Raw genomic sequence first — 19,816 nt, forward strand, 5'->3', positions numbered from 1 at the left:
AGTGCTCAGACTTGTGGTTATTTCTTGAGACAGGAAATGTTCCTGACAGAAACTCTCCTAGTAAGTATTTAGGCCTACTTGTTTCTTTTTAGTAATTCAAAATTATGAATGGATAGATTAATTTTGACTGTAATATTTACCTGATAATTTGAACAAAGACTTTTTTAGTGGATGTGTAGGTCTCAATCTAGGCTCATAAAATAATTGGCCAATTGTGGCATTGAGCAGTAAATATTTCACTCAATTTTGACTGGTACATTAATGTCTCGGAATCTGTTTAGTGACATGGACTTGAGAATTAATTTATTCTTTTCCAGCTGCCATTTACAGCGAGTACAAAAATCTTTGATACAGAAGAAAATAAAAACGTTAGTCTGAATCATTAAGGGACACAAATATCTGAATGAGAGAGAACTTAAAACAGATGAAGACGTTACATTATGTAATTTAGTCATTAGAAAATGTAACTTAAATTACAGATAATTTTGTAATATTTTTTAGTGTTTATCTGGATTGTTAGAGCATTTTCTACTAGTACTGGATTATGTCAGAATCTTATAATATACAAATAGTTTTGATAAATATTTTTAAAAAAGTATTTAATGTCTCTACTTATTTAGTAGCCATGTAAGATAATTTACAGTCAGCCTGTCATCACAAAATAAACTTTTCCGAGGTGAAACGATCTCTCTTGGAAGGGTCCTGAACACCCTGTAAGTGTTTATTTTATGATAATGATGGGATGACTGTACATTTTAATCTATATATTTTATGTCTGCTTTGACCTCTGATTTGAACAGACTGTCTTCAATCGTTTTGTTATATTTTGGACTTCATGACAGGAATCTGACCATTTGTTTCTTTACTATACACTTAGAGGAAGAACCACAAACTCCAGCAACACCTGCAGATCCCAAAGTCACACAATATGGGGATGTGATAGAATGAGCTCAAACCTTTGTTTGTCTAATAGTCTGAGAGGCCAATACGAAGACTCTGTATTAATTCATTTCAGGGAATTGCATTGAATTTAGGAGGATGTTTAACCTTTCTAAACTGAAAGTGTATTTGGTTCTGGTGTGTCAATAAATAATTCCCATTACGAATCATTTTGCTTTCTGATCTGGCTTAATTCAATCAAATGTTCTGATGAAGCTGAAAAAAATAAAATAAATTTTTGATTTTAGTTGGTGAGCTATCATTTTGAAGATCTTTGCCAAAATTAACAACACCACATTGGCAAGGGTTTTTGCCATTTTAAGCTTTTATCCTGAGAGTGTACTGGATGCAATGCTATATATATATATATATATATATATATATATATATATATATATATATATATATATATAGATATATATATATATATATATATATATAGGTTGGTAACATAACCAGCTGGCAATAAACTTGTTATTTGTTACTTTTGCTGTGTGTACGTATTTAGTAGTTTTTCACAGTAATTTATATTTCTATACATTAGCATTACTATTTCACATTTATTAAACATTACTAATTAACAATGTTACACTATTTTGGCATACCTCTGTTACAGTGTAACACAAATAAGTAGAACTCCTGAGTAATATTAAATAACAGCATGTACTTACTATAGGATTAGGGTTTAGTTTAGGGTTGGTTTCTTGTAATTATGTGTAATTTACTGTTATTAAGTGTATGTAACAAGAACATTGTACAATTAAGCGTAACCTTATATTCTTTACAAAGTGAAGCTTTGTGTAATAACACAGCTGGGGTGCACATCAACTGCCTGAAGGTGTCACTTGACGTTATTCACACCCGTCCAATCAGAGGACATGTAACAAAGGCTGGGGCAATGTCTCTGTTTTGATTGGTTAAGAGGTCGGCCGGGATGATGGACGCGCCCCGGAGAATGCAGTCTGACATTCATACTCAGCAAATTCATACTCGCATGATGGAAGGAGGATTAACGTTACAGAAGATATGCGTCTGCTTCATACTGTAACTGTAGAAAAATGACATTGTAAAAGTATTTGTCAGTTATCTTAAATACATGATCAATAAGCTCTTTTATTCGCTGGCTGCTAAAAAAGTAGGCCTTGAGTTTCTTGTTTAAAGTGGAATTAAAGAGCTTGTCCATCACCTGTTTCCGGAAATTCCGCGATTGAAACATGGATTTCGTTCTCGGCGGAGTCGCTGCGTGTGGCGCCTGCTTTTTTACAAACCCTCTGGAGGTGGTCAAAACTCGAATGCAATTACAAGGAGAGCTGAAAAGCCGAGGAACCTATCAGGTGTATTATAGGAATGTGTTTCACGCCTTTTACACGATAGGCAAAATAGACGGACTGGCCGGTCTTCAGAAAGGTTTGGTCCCCGGGTTGGTTTATCAGCTTTTTATGAATGGGGTCCGGTTGGGGTCTTACGCCATCATCGAGTCCTTGGGCTACATTCACACGGACGGAAGGGTCAGCGCTACGAAGAGCATAGTGTCCGGGGCCATTGCCGGTGTGGTGGGCGCTGTAATCGGGAGCCCGATTTACCTGGTGAGTACCAAGAACTGTCTCCGTTTCTGTCTAGTAAATGATTGATTAAGCACGTGTTTAGTGACGGCCAGTGTGGTCACTCTGAATATTATCAACGCGTAAAGTAGAGCTGTCAATTACAAAAAGAGCACAACTGTCCAGTGGTGTGAACGAAATCGACAATTCCGAGTCTAGATTCTGATTGGATGAGAAAGGCGTTGGAACCTGTTTTTATACAGACTATGGTTGGAACGCATATCTGTGACCTACATCATATGACACTTATTTTATTGCTCCAAGTTCCCACGTCGCTTAGCAACCGTAAACAGATTAACGTAGGCTACTCAATAATTAGAAGTTATATTATTATAAATTATTTTATGATTATTATTATTATAGCAAAGTATTGAAACACGTGATTATTTGTAAATATTTCAGTATATTCAGAAATAGTTGCTTTTTGGTTCATACACTGAAAGTAGATTATTTATACTGCCAAGGTCCAAAATGGACAAAAAGCACCAAGTGGCTTTAGTTTACCAGCTGTTTAACCACTTTCTGTTTGTTATTTCCTTCAGGTAAAAACACATCTCCAGTCTCAATCCACTTCCTCTATTGCAGTCGGACACCAGTATAAGCACAGGGTAAGTTAATGGTCACCTCACAGAATCATCTAACATGACATCAAAATTTATTTTTTTCTTTGAATGTGACTTTCGAACTTTGATCTTCAAGTTGACTGATCCTTGTGGAGGTTTTTTTTTTTTTTTTAATTTATGTTAGATCCCATCACATTTGTGGTAATGTACAATTAATGTACAAAGTGTGGTTTTGTTTGCATAACAGGAACCAGTTTGAATCTAAAATCACACTGAGACTGTTTGTTATACAGTTCTCTTACATATCTTTGCTTTTTCTTTGTGTCAGGGAATGATGCATGCTCTATTGGCCATCCACAAACAGCATGGAATTCTGGGTTTGTGGAGGGGTGCAAGTGCGGCAGTCCCAAGGGTCAGTGTGGGGTCAGCTGCTCAGCTCTCTACTTTCTCTGCCTCTAAAGAGCTGGTCACTGACCTACAGGTGAGCATATATTTCACTTCAGCTGGGAGTTATTCACACTGAGAATAGAAGAGGGGGTTGACACCTATTCTTACAGACACTAGTTAAGCTTTTCCCATAAACCGTTGAGATCAACACCTGTTAATAATATGACTGTCAGTTTCAAAACACTGTCTGTGTAAATTAGCCTTAGCGAACCAACTCAGTCATAATATGTCTGTGTAGATGGTAGAGAGGCCTGTGTTTTAGTTAATCTGCTTTTTTTTTTTTCATTTAACACATCATCTTATTAGAGATGTCCATTTAGCCTTGGACCACATTAAATCAAACGTTTTGTCTTTTAGTCATTAATGTGTGTTAGCTTTGAGGTTATCAATATGTTGGTACCATAGACTGTGGTTGGTACACTAATAAAAAATTGACAAAACAAACATTAACATTATATTCTATGTGTATTAACATACTCATTTATATACACAGATAAACGCATCTTTCTTTTCCTGGAAAATGGACCAAGACTTAATGGCTAGTCTAGTGATTAATGATTAATGACTTGTTTCCATGGGCATATACATATTTTTATTGAATAAAATGCGCTCTAAAATGAGGACCCCCCCCCCCCCCAAAAAAAAAAACACCTGCTGTGACTACAAATATTATAGATAATAACTGTGTTCTACATTAAAACTAATGGCATGCCCTTTGATATGTCCCCCACATCTTCCTGTTTTAAAAGAAAATGTGTCAACAATGGAGAGACAGCTGTTTCATGAAATACAAGTTTTACGCAAACCTTGTATTCAAGGCTATGCCATTGCTACAGTTAATTTAACACTTGCTACTACTACTAGGGATTTTCTTATTTTAGTTACTAGTAATTTATAAAGCAAAGGGAATTGAATATGAATACCGCCACCTATAGTTTAACCATTAGGAAATGGCAAAATAGATTGCTTAATGCAGCACAATAAAATAATCTAAAAACAAAATAAAGATCATTATTTAGGTGTTTGTCATTTTTGTGACAAAGACCAACAAATGAATAGAAGGTATTGGTATTCTATTTGAAAGTCATGAGAAACTGTTATAATTTGCTTTATGCATTTTTTTGGTGTAAATAAATATAAGTATTATTGTTGTTTCTGAGAATGACCTCAGAATTGAAGAGATGATTCCATAAGTGTTACAAATCTAGAAAATCAAACTGCACCTGAAATCACCTGAATGACATTCCAGGTACATTTTTATCAACATAACCAGTACATAGAAGAGTGAAAAGTAAGTGTGGCAGGAATGCAGCCTGAGTACATGATGACAGAACTGTCATTTTTGGGAAAGCTATACCTTTAAGTGTAGAAGACAACACTCTCAATACAGTGATGTTTTGTTAGTAATCCGTGTTGGTTTTTTTATGTATTTGTAGGTGTTCTCTGAGGGCAGCTGGTTAATAGCTCTGAGTGCTGGTATGACCAGTAGTGTAGTGGTTGTATTAGCCATGACTCCTTTTGATGTGGTCAGTACTCGACTCTACAACCAGCCTGTGGACCATGTGGGCAAGGTGATCCCCTACCAGCTGTCATCATTGCTGAAATTGATAAAGCTGGTAAAATAAGGCATTTATCTCATTCTCTGTACTTTTCTCCTGCAGGGCATATTGTACCGAGGTTTTGCAGACTGTTTCTCTAAGACGTTGAAGAAGGAAGGCATGACTGGTTTGTATAAAGGTCTCGGAGCCTCCTACTTCCGCATCGGACCTCATACCATCCTTTCCCTACTTTTCTGGAATGAGTTGCGCACTTTGTACCATAACTATGGCTAGCGTCTTGCTATTGCCTGCAACAGCAAAATATCAATAGTGTTTCCCTGATTTGGTGATTAAAGAAGCAATTTAGCACTGAGGTACAAAAGGTGCTTGCTATGTTGTGAATATAGTCAGCTAAAAGTTGTCAGTAGACACAACGTGCAGCAGAGTGCTCTTTGCTTTTATAAAATAGTTACTACATACTAAATATATTAAGGACTTTTTTATTAAAACATTATTTTATTAAGCATTCATATGGCAGCCTTTCACTAGAAGATATAGGTCCTGATATAACAATGTTGCTATGCAATGAAAAATAATAATAATGAGCCATTAGTATATGGTGGAATGAAACAGCTGGAAGGCTGCACTGACCAAGAGCCAGGACTGGAATTATCAAATAAAAATAATTAAATAAATATATAAAACTCAATTAGAATGCATGTAGCAGGATTAAATATTTAATTGATCATTATGTTGTTATACAAACACACTACAGTGAATATGCATATGGTTTTACGGAGACGGAACACATGTACACTTCTGTTTACTTATGCAAGTTATGTTATTGAATTTCTGGTTCTGATTCATCACATTTTTTTCTGATGCTTAATTGATGGAATAAGGAAGCAGTTCTGCACAAAAGAGTGTTTAAAGAGGAAATATCTCTTCAAACAAACATTTAGATCTGGTACCTGTTGAAAATGAATGCACAATCTAATTTTATGCATAAACGTGTTTTCACAGAGAACTTTTATGTCATTAATTTTTTTAATCATCTTTTTTTTAATAAACTTATTTTTATTTATTTATTTTACTTGTGACCCTTTCCTAAAGAATAAATGTAATCCACTGCATCAGAATCACATGGTTGAACAAATTTATTTTACTTTACTATTAATCACATTATGTACTGTAAATGTTTAGTTCTCACCAGAGATTGTGTAGAATGACTGTAACCCAGCTGTTTGTTTTTTTTCCATTTGTCTTTTTCTTTGACTTTGACTTGACAATGACATCTATAATTATTAATCATGTTTGGAAGGAAAAAGACTTACTTTTGAGTAGTTCCATCTGACTGGTTAAAAAATAACAATAGCATTTTCTCAACCTTTTTTTGTGTCTTGTTTTTCAGTGCCTTTAATGTAAGAATGTCTACTTTGTTTCAATCTTGGTTTCTTTGGTGGAACATAAATTTAAAAAGCAACAGATATAAACCTTTTCACTTTTGGTTGTACAATTAACAGTTTCATGTCATGTTCATTAAAGTTCTTTGAGAACATGACATAATCCCGTTAGAACCGTTAGAAGAATAAGAGTATTCAGTGGGACCGAATAATGGTCACCATTTGCCTTAAATTACATGTGCTGTACTGAATGAGCTGTTTGATGCTTTAGAGAAACTAATGTAATATTAAATTACTTACTAAGAGGTTTAAATTATATAGGTAAATTATGGGTCTGTAACATAAGATAATATATAATTTGAGAATAAACTATTTTTAAAAGAATGACTTGTGTTTTCTATATACATGACATTAACACTGCAATATGTTGGCTTTTAAGTACAAATACACTACTGATAATATCAGATTAAAGGTTTTTGGATACTTAATTCACACCTAGAAAGGTCTCAATGTCACTATATTAATCAAGCCAACAAGTGGCATCAACAAGGAAATGAGCCTAAACCTTTTTCTTTACTGTTAATCATCTGGTCCCAAGGTCATTATTAATACATTTATGAAGACATTACTGTTAATCATTTTTTTTTTTTTTTTTTTTTTTTTTTTTTTTTTTTTTTTTTTTTTTTTTTTTTTTTTTATATTTCTATATGTTTACAAGTGTAGTTATCAGATTAATTATAGGCATACACATTTTTTCATCTTGATCCCTTGTTTTCATCTTGAAACCTATAGGTCTATCATTTACATCCTTGTTGTGAAAGGTTCTGAGTGTGCTATTTTTTTTTTAAAATAATGGCCCAAAAATTATACATTTTTTAATAGTGTTAACACTCTTTCAGAATGATAGGCAAGTTAAAGAGAAGTGAAAGTTTCTTACATTTCAGTGTAACTCAGGAAAACCTGAATTTCAACACATTTAAGTTGTTAAACATTAGTTTTGTGGTCAAGTAATGGAGATGTTTGAATCTGCAAACAAAAGACAATGATGACTGCAAACTTTCGAGAGAACCACAAGAAAACTCCAGAAAAAATTTACTGCATGAACTACTGAACTAAATATGCAACAAGTTTAGTAAACACTGGTTTTCAAATGTGGGTCAGTTTCAGGAAGACAATGTTTTCTTATTATAATTTTTTTATCTTTGCTTTTTACCAATAACTTAAGAATCTCTATTTGCAAATCCTCACTTATGAAACAGACAAAAGCTGAGCCTTGTACTTGCACTTAAAATAAATATATTTTATAGAGGCTGTGGCTTTCTAGCTGTGTTTTAGCCTGTCTAACCTGTTAAATTTGTGTTTTAATCTTTTCAGTCATTGTAAAGGCATAACTTTAAAGCCTCTGGGGGAAAAAAGCTTTTTCATGGAAACCAACTGCATTTAAATGTGTACATGAAGCATCTACCCAAACACTCCAGGGTCAAGTAGACAAAATGACTGCAGAACACCCTTGAAGTCCTGTAGTATCCATGGTATAGCAGCCACATTTTCAAGGGCACTGCTGCTGAGGGGACTGAGAGAGAAGATTTAACATCAAAATTCTTGCTCTATACATAATCCTCATTAGATTTCAACATCTGTTAGTATAAACTTTATAATTCCATTTAAATCATCAAAGTAATCTTCCAGTGTATGAGGAAAAAACGGTTGGTTTAACCTCTATACTACTATAACCTCTATACTCTATACTATATTTAACCAACTCACTTGATACAAACTGGATCGTTGAACGTCACTAAGATGTCAGTGGTGTATTGCGGCAGACGAAACAAGCACAGGTGAATGTTCACAGTGTTCTTGGCCTATAAACAAATATAATGTAAGCTGATTAAAGGAACAAAAATGAATTAAAGGGGTCATATTATGCTCTTTTATAAGATCTTGATTTTGTTTTGGGGGTGTACTAGAACAGGCTCTCATACTAGGTTGTTCGAAAAACATATTTTTCACATATTTTACATTATTACATCACCTCTCTCCCCAGTCTGGCATGAACGGCTTGAATAGTTCCTGCATCAAATGAAGGCCCGCCTTCTGAAATACGAAATGTGCTGTGGTTGGTTAGCTACGCCAGTCTGTGTTGTGATTGGTTAGCTGGGCCAGTGTGTGGAATGATTGACAGCACTCGGCACCTGCTCGGGAAATGTCACGCCCTTTATCATAGCCGCCTGCTGTGAGCTTCAGTGTAAATATTGCATCAAAATCAAATCAATTTGAGCGCGATTTAAACCCAGATGACTGTAACCACTCTAAGCTCATCTGTTTTGGGAACACTAGTGTGTCTCCGACATAGTGATAACACTTGTTGCCTTATCTAGTGCAGCTCAACCAGGTGTCGTCCCATTCGTCGATCTTTGTGATATCACAAATCCCGGAAAATATGCGCTGTAGTCCAAACAAGTCTTTCATTGTAGTTTTTGAAAAGTGATTTCTGTTAAATAAAATATCTCCTTTTGAATTGGACTTTGAGCTTTGTAACTTTGCAGATCTTTTTTATGCTCAAACAGCAACATTACAGACTAACTAAAATTGAAAAAGTGAAACAGCAAAATAGGACCCCTTTAAAAAAGAACAACTAGAAAGTTAAATGCTGTTGGTTTTAGGCATACTGAAGATTAACCATGTCCAACTGATTAATCGTCTTGATTAATATTATTGTGTATGGATGGCCTGTCCCTTTTTTTATTGGACAGTTGTTTTTACACAGTGCTAGATTAAGAACTTTAGTTTTTGGCTAAATAATTATGTCCGCTGGCTTCAGTGTTGTTTGGGGCACATTAACATTTCCATTGTAAATGCAATGTGATGAAGACACACCTCCTCATTGAATTTAGAGACCAGCTGAGCTCCAGACAGTAGCCAGGCAGAGCTGCATTCCTGCATTGTTAGCTCTGACTGAGGGAGCTGCTCCACCCCTCTGACCTCCCAGGAGCCGTTCTCTACCGCCTTGTTACTTGCAGCCACGTCCTCAAAGTGATACCTATTGAAACACAAACCAGAAAAACAAGGTTATTCATACCAGTGTATTCCCATTATGAAATAATTTATTTCCTGATGTGTCCAGTGAACACAGACAATGCTTCTATTGAATTTAAGGCAGCCATTCTTGCAATGGACTTATGTATTATAAATTAATTTATATATAAAAGCACTTGAAAAATAAGCCCCAATCTTAACTGCTGCAGGCAGGTTGGAGTTCAAACCTAAACCTGTCTGACCTGTTGAAATCTTTCACCCTATCTGCAATGGTGTCATTTCACGACTTTTGTGTGTGTGTGTGTGTGTGTGTGTGTGTGTGTGTGTGTGTTTTTTTTTTCCAAGTTAAATTTAGCTTTTATTATTTGTTTTGTACCTTTGTTATGAGCAAGCAATCACACAGAAGATGTATTCTAAGATCTGTTGTTCTGTTAAGAGATCACATGTTACCTGGCTGCAACAGCATCTTGCACTTGGCTTTGGTACTCCAGCAGTTCAACGATAATACTCTGATCTGTCTGAGAGTGAGCAAACACTTCTTGATTATCAGGGATCTCTCTCAGTTCACTGCAGACAATGGGGAAGAGAATGACAGGTTTTTTTAATATACAAATCAGTTAAAACTTTAGCTTTATTAAAGCAAATAACATGCACAACACAAGGGTGGGTTTGTAAATGGCGGCAACCTCAATGGAACAACTGCAATTCTGCAAAATAACATAATTTGTCGCTAGTCAACTGTGGGCTGTCCAAGCAACTGACTTATTAATATAAAACAGACATTTTGTGACATGTGTGCATAGTACTACACTAGCTGTTATGGTACATGTTTTTTACATTTCTATATAATTACCTGATATCCTGGGCACTGGGGGGAATAACAGCTGATAATGCACCACCAAACAGAGGCCGAGCCATAGCTGTGCTCACCTCTGCAATGATAAAGCCATTTAGAGAGGAGGTAAAATCTTTGTGAGACAGGGGGAGCTGCCCCTAAATCTGCCACCCCGGATACAGCTGCTAATCTGATAGATGCATTTGAATGAACAGACAATGCAGCCCAGGTCTTTTCTATTCTATTTTTATTTATTTATTTATTTTAAACCTGTCTAGCACCTTAAAGCAATGAGTGCTCCTTGCATCCTTCAGACCCAGGCTTCAAGGCTAGAGTCCTTATTGGCATTAAACACTAGAATGAGACAGTCTAGTAAGTGTGCATGGCTTCATCATAAATGTGTCCGCCCTGCAGTCATTATAAAAATATAATTTAAAGAACACTTTATATTGATTTTTTTATATTAACTGACTTTCTATTAATGCATTACAGGCAATGACAACATCAGTGGTCTCCCAGTGGGTCGCAATACACACAGAACTATGTGATTCATTCATTATTAAACAAACAAAAAAAAAAAAACAAGAGGTGCCTTCATCTCTGAATTTTGAAAAAGGATTGTGGGCTGACTGAAAGATGTGAAGGACACACCTGTTGCATCCATTAAAACAGGCCAAATGAAGGACACAAAACAAAGACTACCAAGTAGGATTCTCCATCCTTCGATGGAGCTTTATGATGTGGCAGCCTTGATACAGAGCCTTACAAGGATGTGTCCAGTATTGCAACATTAGCAATTTTGTTGCTAGGTTTAGCAACTTTTCAGACTACTCTAGCAACTTTTTTTTTTTGTTTTAAAGCGCCTAACAACAAATTTAGCTATTCTTAAAATTTACTTTACTATCAGTTAGGTACACTGTAAGAAAACAAAACATATGTAAAAAACTGAAAAGGTACTGGCAATTTTCTGCCAGAACATTATTCATTAAGATACTTTTTTTTTTAAATTGTTTTGGAGTTATCCTTATTCAACCAGCTTTTGACCAGATTTCTGCTCATTTGTTAGAAATCAAATCATGTCCAGATTTCCACTTTGTTTGAAATTTTCATTTTTATTTTATTTTTTCAAATATTCATTTATTATTAGGAATATAATTTGATTAATATATTTCTTCTGTTGACAGATTTTTTAACTTCTACTTTTCTTAATATTTCTAAAATCAGAAGTTCAGCAATACCTAAAATCTATTTATAATTTTGATTTTAACAAATCCAAATAAACATATTTCAAATATTTTTCCTGATTTACGAAATTATGTAGTTTTGCCTCATTACGGTTACATAATGATGTTGTCGTCCGATGACATCACGTCTTTTAGCTACTTTTAGTCGACCTGCCTTTAGCTTTCCCTGAAATTAGCTGTCAAAACTGAATGCTTCCTTCCGTTTGAGAAACACCCATTATGTAATTCCGCCGTTTTTACCACCCAAAATGCAGCGATACTGCCTTTAGCAGTGACAGGGTTTGGGTCAGCTCCCCCTGCCTCAAGAAGATTTTACCCTTTCTGACCATGTGATAGCTGTGCTTACAATGAAACAACAACTTTAAAATCATCAACACAACTTTAAATTCTTAATTTAACACATCGTAATTTCATCACAAAGGAACATAAACCTATGACTTCAACTTACAATAAATTAGGCCATATCAATACTTTAAACATAAACCCTCCAAAAGACTCACGAGTGACCAAACGCGCTGACTTCCCTCCATCTGCTGGTACCGGATGTGATGTAAATTGAGGTCAAACTTGCCCTCTAGTGGCGTATAACAAAATATCACCTTGAAATTATGGAATAATGTCTGAATTTGAGTGGATTTATTTGACAATGTTATATATCTGTGAAGGAGAAGCAATTATTTAGCTCCATTACGCAATATCTAAATGTATTTTGATGATGCCAAGAATGCATAATGCTTATATTTAGATGAAGGATATTGTATACTTGTATAAATGTTTGGACACATTTGACTAAATTTATGATTAAAAATATTAAATTTTTATATTAAGGCATATGTTATAATAGTTCCCAGGATTCATTTCATTAAGCTGGTTTAGAGAAGCCCAGTGTGTGTAGCAGAGCTGCAATTGAGACAAAGGTTAACTGCTTAGAATAAATAAATAATAAAAAACATGAACTGTCTGAACAAAACACTTAACTTGAATTCCAAGTGATACATTGGAGAGGGGAAGTTAAACAGTAGGAGAGTAACACTGTGTGCACAGACAACATTTACATTTACATTTAATCATTTAGCAGACGCTTTTATCCAAAGCGACTTACGAATGAGAAGAGCAAATATAAGCAATTCAGACCAATAGGAGGGCAACAGTATACAAGTGCTGTAACAAGTCTTATTTAGTCTTGCACCAGTACACATATTATTTTTTAAGACAAACAGAATAAGAAAATGTTAGCATAAATTAGTCAAGTGCTGACGAAAAAGATGTGTCTTTAGACGTTTTTTGAAGACGGCCAAGACTCAGCTGCTTGAATTGAGATAGGCAGGTCATTCCACCAGAAACATAAATCACCAGCTTTTCCCTTTATCATCATATTTAGTTAGGTCTTTGAACTTCCCAACTAAATACAACATTGTTTTAACATGTCATATATTGTAAGTGGCAGTCTCCTTTTTCAGTTTCAACCTGTCTTTACCATGCATACACATATACGTCCATAAACATACATATTTTGCAGAAACAGGGTCATTTCTGTTGTAGCTTCTGAGCCCTCTAACATATAAAATGACAAAAAGACTAAATGAGCATTGTGAAATCTATATCGGGGAAAGCACATGACAGTGTCAACATCAGCGTCATCAACTTTTAAAATTCTGGTATTCTAATAAAATTCTGATGCTGAAAATACCAGAGTGTTTTTTTAGTGACACAAACCCACTAAATACATAGAACATCACAAAATTAATCAGATCCATTGCTTATATTTAAATATTTTTGTGCTGTTGTTTCAAACCCAAAAATCTGTCACTTCCTGGAAGCTGATTCCATAAAGGAACTGACTTTGGTTAGTTAAGGGGATTTTACAAAAGACTAATGACACTAAAGGTGAATTTGAGGACACTGTAAAATAATGTACCAATAAAACATTTTGTTCAAAGCATTTATATTAGAGAAATATAAAATGAAGAAACATCTAATAGAATAATTTGTTATAAATTGCTATTTTTTTGCATAACAAAATTATAACATTCACTCAAAGTACTGAAATCATTTATGATTATGTTACCCTAATATGATGTATGAAATGTCAAACATGACAATGTATTACATAACCTACAAAGGTTTTTAAGTCAACTTAATAAAATAATAATAGAATTATGTCAGTGGCAGTACAGTAGCACCATCGTCTGCTTACTAGAAGGAGGTGCTTATGCGCATGTCCTTAGTCTGTTTGATCTATTAGACCGTTTTAGCCAGATTAAAAGGCCAAACATCAAACACTCTACACCAAACAATGTTCTTACAGCCTGCCTACACATTCACAGTTAGACCCTGTTCACTCTGGCCAAAGGTTTTTTTTAGGATTATGAGCTTTTGCTGTTGCTAATAAACTGATGGAACATCCAGGGACACTACAAAGACATGAAGTCATTATTTTAGTTTTCCAGAACAGATAACAATTCCTTACCAAACTTTTTTTTTTGAAACCATGTCACAGGTCAAACCTCAATTAGCCTAATTATCCCACTTTATCTTCCCCTGTCTCTTTGCTCTTGTCTCTCGTTTAGCACCCTGCTCTCAATCTCCACAATAAGATAGTTCCCACCTCTGAACCTCTTAAAGAACATGTGCTAAATCCGGTCTAACCTGCTAGTGCCTCTACAGGTATTCACCAGGTTAACCTGATAACTTGAAAATTGGATTGACCTGAATAATTCTTGTTTAAAAATATAGAAGAGGACGCCAAAATGAGGGTAAATTTATTTGTTATGTGGCTAGTTAGACTACTCTGTGTTACACCATATGAGCACAGCACATATATGTGATTGCAAAAGATTTCATTTCAAAACTCCCAGCATTAATTCTTCCCATTGTTGGTGTTTACCAGCTTCCACTCTGCTGTGTAAGTCTTCCACCAGATGTTGGAACATGGCTGTAAGGATTCACTCCCATTCAGACACAGGCATCAGCTAAGTCAGAAACTGATGCTATGCTTGTATTTGGCATTCCAAATGTGTTCAGGGTTCAGGTCTGGGCTCTTGTGCAGACAAATTAAGTTCTTTCATGTGCACTCCACAATCTGTTGCAACAAAATTGGAAGTGGCCAAAACAGGTGAAGTGAATATTCTTGCTCATCTCCTAACACGGTCACGTGTTAATGTCTGGGTAATTTGATTCTTATGTAGTCAGTTTATGGTTTATGTAGTCAACGTAATGGTGAAGGACAGATGGGCAGGACTACCTGTGTCCATTTCTCCTGCACCAACAGGCTGACAACATTAACTGTACTATATGCTAACGAAAGAGATGCTTACAGAATTCTTAGAACCTCTTATTAATTAGTAGTAATTATTATCTTCTCAATAAAATTATTTGGTCATTGTTATTATTAGGATATGTCACAAAAATGACTGTTGACTGATATTTAGCCTCTAACTGACTGTTAAGCCTCAAATAAAAAACACAACTTAATTCTAGAGAATTAGTTAACTACAGACCAATCTCAAATCTCCCCTTTTCTGTCAAAAATACTAGAAAAAGTGATGTCTTTACAACTATGTTCTTTGATGGATAGAAATAGCATCTGCAAGGAATTCCAGTCAAGAGATCATTTAATAGTACTGAAACTGCATTCATCAGAGTTACAAATGACTTGCTCTCATCATCCATCTTGGTTGCATCTCTCTATTAGTGTTACTGGACCTTAGTGCTGCCTTTGATAGTATCAACCACAATATTCTTTAGGACAAGCTCGAAAATTATGTTTAAAGGTGCCATAGAATGCAAAATTCGCTTTTAGGTGTTTGAACACAGCTGTGTGGCCACAGTGTGTGAAAACAACCAGCCTATAATGGTAAAAATCCACCCACTCGTTGTTTTATAATCCCAATAAATTATAAACTTGTGTCTCTCCATAGTGTCCCTCCACACTAGCAGTTCAAGATTTCTCATTACTATGACGGCATACTCGGGGAAAGTCCCAGCCATTTGTGATGCTCTCTGCCCTATTAGCATATACACAGCCCTGCGTGAGAAGCAGCGGTCCGCCATTACTGTTGTCTTGCTGTAGCTGCTGGAGATACAATGTCAGCGCCAAAGAGCCATTAAAAATGTTGTGTGTTGGGATGCACCAACGAACATAGGAGTCTCCATAAACCTCTGAGGACATGGTGGTTAAATTTAATTTTTGAAGAAAATGTCCTGGAAAAAAAACCTGAAAAGTCCTATACGTTTGTGCTAACATTTTATGCCGAACTGCCTCACTAACGAGGGTCAGTTCAGTGCTGGAGTTGTGCAAAGATTGCTTCTGAAAGAGGGATCGATATCAACGCTTTGTGCGCAAATGTCCAGACTCCAGACAAAGTAAGCATCACACGTCATATTTTGTTTTCCAAAAGAGCTTCTTGGCTCTCTGTAAGGCTAATGTTGCTAAAGCTACAATTGTCTCTGCCTGTTTTCACTAATGCTGCCTTCACATGCTACCAGAATGATCGTGAATATGAATGTGGTAGTTAAAAATTGCATTTGGAAGCAATGTGAGGTCAGTAACACGGCCACCACCAGTTAAACCGTAACTGAAAAGGGAGGCGGGAGCGCCAGCTCATTTTCATTTAAAGGGGACAAACACAAAAACAGTGTGTTTTGACTCATACCCTAAAAGAGGCAATTTCAACAAGCTATAAAAAATTATCTGTGGGGTATTTTGAGATAAAGCTTCACATACAGACTCTGGGGACATCAAAGAACAATTTAAAATATTGTATAAATGCATTCTATGGAACCTTTAAAAAAAAACACTGGTGGAATTGTATGGAGCCCCGCACATGGCCTGCAGGGAAAAAAAATAATAGGCTAACTCGTGTGCATGATTTACTATTTTGTTCCCTCAGATTATTTATTTATTTATTTTTCTTGCATGCCATGTGCACAGGGCCGGCGCTCCGCACATGCACACCACGCACTGTGCGTAGGGCACCAAGTGCTTGGGGGGGCACCAAAAAATCTGGGTCGTGAAAAAATCATCACAATAGGCTACTAGTATAAATAACAAATAAAATATTTCTAAAAGCATGTTAATATACAAAAGCAATACAAAAGCCTAGACCTAGGCCTAGACCAAATTAGTCGAGAAAAAGGTGAATCTCTGTGCCAGTCTCCCTCTGGTGCCCCCCCCCTTCCCCACCTCCCAGTGGTCTGTTCGATTATGCCTCAATCAATGTCAAATTTGGCAGACACCGACCTCAGACATGGCATCGAAAAGGCACCAAGAGTCGGGGGCGGAAAAAAGAAAAAAGAAGAGACAGCGGGATGATGCTCGCGCGTCGCTTGCAGGTAAGACAATGTTTTAAATAAAAATGTTAGTTTTGTAGCCCTTGCGTGTAGTATGCATGTCCAGGGGCATCGGCGCGTCCGCGTCGCTAGTAGTGCAAAAGATCCGGGGCTTTTAGCCCTGCATGTTGAGTCTTTTATTTTAACGGGGTCCGGGGAAATTGTGAAACTTGGGCTGTTAAAGATGCAGTTTGTTTGAGAAGGAAAGGAAGGCCAATCGTTGGGGTCCTCATCGTCATATTTGAATGACAAATAAAGCTAATTTTCCCCGTATGTTACAGATGTGTCACGTGTGCATATAGCTATTAGTGCAGAACGTTCCCTATTGTAATTTCCTTCGCTTCAATACAATGTCTATCTGCCTCAGTCTGAACTTTACAAAAAACCCTGCAACTGAACGTGATGTGATTTTGCCAAATTAGACCGCTTATTAGATTTTTCGCTTAGATAACGGTCTTTTTTTTCGACATTGTTGCAATTAGAAAAAAAAACCCCCACAACTATGGCATGCGGTCAAATATTTCTGTGCTTAAGGGCACCAAAATAAAATGGCTAGCGCTGTGTATAAGTGCATGTGCAGGGCTCTCATACACTTATAGAATTGCAGTGGCACTTTTAATGTGTTCAAATTGTTCAGTTCAAAGCGGGGGCTGTGTGTGTGGGGGTCTGTGTAGTTTTGGTGTGGTGTTTTTAATTTTTTTTCTGTGGCCAATCACTTTTTCTCTGCGTACCTGAATGTGTAGGGCTGTGCCGGCTCTGAGTGTTTTGGGTTATGTAGAATTGATGTGTAGTGGCGGCCCTGCATAAGAAAACTGATGATACTCAGCTCTATTTTTCTTTGAGGCCTGACAAAACATACAACTACAAAACTAATGGAATGCATACACTCAAAAAATAAAGGTGCTTCACGATGCCATAGAAGAACCTTTTTGTCTAAATGGTTCCATAAAGAACCTTTAACATCTGAAGAACCTTTCTGTTTCACAAAAGGTTCTTTGTGGTGAAAGAAGGTTCTTCAGATAATAAAAAGGTAAGAAAGAGATGGTTCTTTAAAGAACCTTTGATTGAATGGTTCTTTGTGGACCCAAAAATGGTTCTTCTATGGCATCGCTATGAAGAACCTTTTAAGCACCTTTATTTTTAAGAGTGTAGTTGATATAAAAATATTGGATAAATAGTAACTTTCTATTGCTTAATTCCATCTCCAGTGTCATTTGCCAGGGCTGCGTGGCTGCTCCTGACCTCTTCAACTGCATCACTGACCATCTGATGTCCAGATGAGCGGGTCCCCGGAGTGTCCTTCGGCAGTTACCACCTGACTGACTTGGAGTACGCTGACGACACCATCCTGCTCAGCACGTCCTACAGCCAGCTGAGAGACGCTCTGGGCATATACAGTGAAGAGGCTGAGAAGCTTGGCCTCCAGGTGAGCTGGACGAAAACCAAGTTCATGTATGTCGGTGACAGACCGCATCCACCTTCCCTGCGGCTTGGCAATGACATTGTAGAGCCTGTCAAGAACTTTGTGTATCTGGGATCTATAGTGACAGACAACGGGGACCTAAAACCAGAGATTACCGGCAGAAGAGCCCTGGCCGCGTCAGCCCTGCAGTCTCTCTGGAAACCACTCTGGCGGCACCAGACCATCTCACGCAAGATGAAGCTCCGGATTTACAACTCAGCACTACTCTGGAGAGACTTGGCCCTTAAATAAGACACTGGCTGCAAGATTAGATGGCTTTGATAGCAGGGCTCTCAGAACCATCGAGAACATCAGGTGGCCCCAGCAGGTTTCCAATCAAGTGCTTGGGCCCGCACGTGTCAGCCCAGAGCATCCTGCCTGGCTGCGCAACGTCGCACCCCCTGGTTCGGCCATGTCCTCCACCTCCCTCCTGACCATCCAACGAGAGCCATTCTCCAGTTTGATCCGAGGGCCGCAGGCTGGAGACGACCACGAGGTAAACCCCGCACCCGATGGCTTGACGTCCTTGCGGACGTCCTCCAACAACATGGAGTTGCTGTGGAGGATGCAGAGCAGCTGGCACAAGATCGTCAGCACTGGAAACAACTGGTTCATCTGGTCGGCTCAACGCACAGGGATGGGACGCCCCCCTACCCATTTCAGGAGCCAAAATAGAAAAAATAGAATTGCTTAATTGTAATTACTGGACCAAAAACCTTAACATGCAATAACCTAGAATGTTCCGTCAAGTCTAAGATGACTAAGAACATCAAGTTAGGAACCTTGATGACCTGGTTTGAGTGTTTGACATATAACCTAAAGGTTGTGGGTTTGATTCTCAGTACTGGCAGGAAATGAAGGTTGTAGGAATGAACAGGCACCTAACTGATCACTGCTGTGTGTGCACTTGGATGAGTTAAATGCAGAGCACAAATTCTAAGTACTACATGTCACTTCTAGCATATGTTTTTTCCATCTTAAATGCATAGTTCACTCAAAAATTAAAATTCTATAATCATTGTTTGTTCCAGATCGGTATGATTTTCTTTCTTCTGTTAAAAACAAAAGAAGATGTTGTGAAGAATGTTGGTAACCAAGGTGTGGTGATCAAACTGGTACCCATTGACTGAATGTCAGCCGAGACCAGGACAACTAGATGAGCCCCAGAGACAGATCCCCAGTGACAAGGGACAAGACCACAAGAACCAGATGAGTCCTCTGCACAATGTGACTTTGCTGCAGCCTGGAATTGAACTGCTGGTTTCGTCTGGCCAGAGGAGAACTGGCCCCCGATGGAGCCTTGGGGGTTTCTCCCTCTGGCTTGCTTAGTTGGGGACACTTAATATCAAGCGATATCATTGACTTGATTGCACAGATACTATTTAAACTGAACTGAGCTGGATGATGACATCACTGA

At 37.1% G+C, this 19,816-nt stretch overlaps 3 protein-coding genes across 4 annotated transcripts in view; 2 read left to right on the top strand and 1 right to left on the bottom strand.

Annotated features, from left to right (window-relative positions):
• The window catches only part of tmem141 (transmembrane protein 141), a 3,676-nt gene extending 2,567 nt beyond the window's left edge, over positions 1-1,109 (top strand). Inside the window, exons 4-5 of the mRNA XM_019080247.2 lie at positions 1-60; positions 878-1,109. The exon at positions 1-60 is cut by the window's left edge and continues 48 nt beyond it. Of these exons, the coding sequence (XP_018935792.1) occupies positions 1-60; positions 878-948 (131 nt within the window). The 3' untranslated portion in view covers positions 949-1,109. The remainder of the gene's footprint in view (positions 61-877) is intronic.
• A 370-nt stretch (positions 1,110-1,479) lies between these two features.
• On the top strand, positions 1,480-6,875 carry slc25a35 (solute carrier family 25 member 35). The gene is made up of 5 exons (XM_019080248.2): positions 1,480-2,525; positions 3,083-3,148; positions 3,432-3,584; positions 4,987-5,121; positions 5,212-6,875. Exons 1-5 carry the CDS (start codon positions 2,154-2,156, stop codon positions 5,380-5,382), a joined length of 897 nt encoding a protein of 298 aa, XP_018935793.1. The 5' UTR covers positions 1,480-2,153; the 3' UTR covers positions 5,383-6,875.
• Positions 6,876-7,353: 478 nt separating this feature from the next.
• Positions 7,354-12,212, bottom strand: rangrf (RAN guanine nucleotide release factor). Of its 2 annotated transcripts, none has more exons than XM_019080249.2 (6): positions 12,107-12,212; positions 10,381-10,459; positions 9,978-10,094; positions 9,369-9,531; positions 8,259-8,353; positions 7,354-8,064 (listed from the first exon to the last, which is right to left on the bottom strand). In XM_019080249.2, the coding sequence occupies exons 2-6, from the start codon at positions 10,443-10,445 to the stop codon at positions 7,953-7,955; spliced, it is 552 nt and encodes a 183-aa protein (XP_018935794.1). In that variant the 5' UTR covers positions 10,446-10,459; positions 12,107-12,212; the 3' UTR covers positions 7,354-7,952. The 2 variants fall into 2 exon arrangements, with proteins under 2 accessions (XP_018935794.1, XP_018935795.1); XM_019080250.2 differs by having other exon boundaries at positions 12,055-12,153.
• Positions 12,213-19,816: the final 7,604 nt, after the last annotated feature.

The sequence above is a fragment of the Cyprinus carpio genome, chromosome A5, assembly GCF_018340385.1.
Source record: "Cyprinus carpio isolate SPL01 chromosome A5, ASM1834038v1, whole genome shotgun sequence".
In the NCBI taxonomy this organism is placed as follows: domain Eukaryota; kingdom Metazoa; phylum Chordata; class Actinopteri; order Cypriniformes; family Cyprinidae; genus Cyprinus; species Cyprinus carpio.

What these genes read in the sequence shown, in the direction of transcription:
- slc25a35 (XM_019080248.2), top strand. Translation starts at nt 2,154, where the DNA reads ATGGATTTCGTTCTCGGCGGAGTCGCTGCGTGTGGCGCCTGCTTTTTT. An exon ending in AGCTGGTCACTGACCTACAG is followed by an intron (nt 3,585 to 4,986) that starts GTGAGCATATAT and finishes ATGTATTTGTAG; the next exon opens with GTGTTCTCTGAGGGCAGCTG. An exon ending in CTGTGGACCATGTGGGCAAG is followed by an intron (nt 5,122 to 5,211) that starts GTGATCCCCTAC and finishes TTTCTCCTGCAG; the next exon opens with GGCATATTGTACCGAGGTTT.
- rangrf (XM_019080249.2), bottom strand. Translation starts at nt 10,445, where the DNA reads ATGGCTCGGCCTCTGTTTGGTGGTGCATTATCAGCTGTTATTCCCCCC. An exon ending in CAAGATGCTGTTGCAGCCAG is followed by an intron (nt 9,532 to 9,977) that starts GTAACATGTGAT and finishes GTGTTTCAATAG; the next exon opens with GTATCACTTTGAGGACGTGG. An exon ending in AACGATCCAGTTTGTATCAA is followed by an intron (nt 8,065 to 8,258) that starts GTGAGTTGGTTA and finishes CTTCTCTCTCAG; the next exon opens with TCCCCTCAGCAGCAGTGCCC.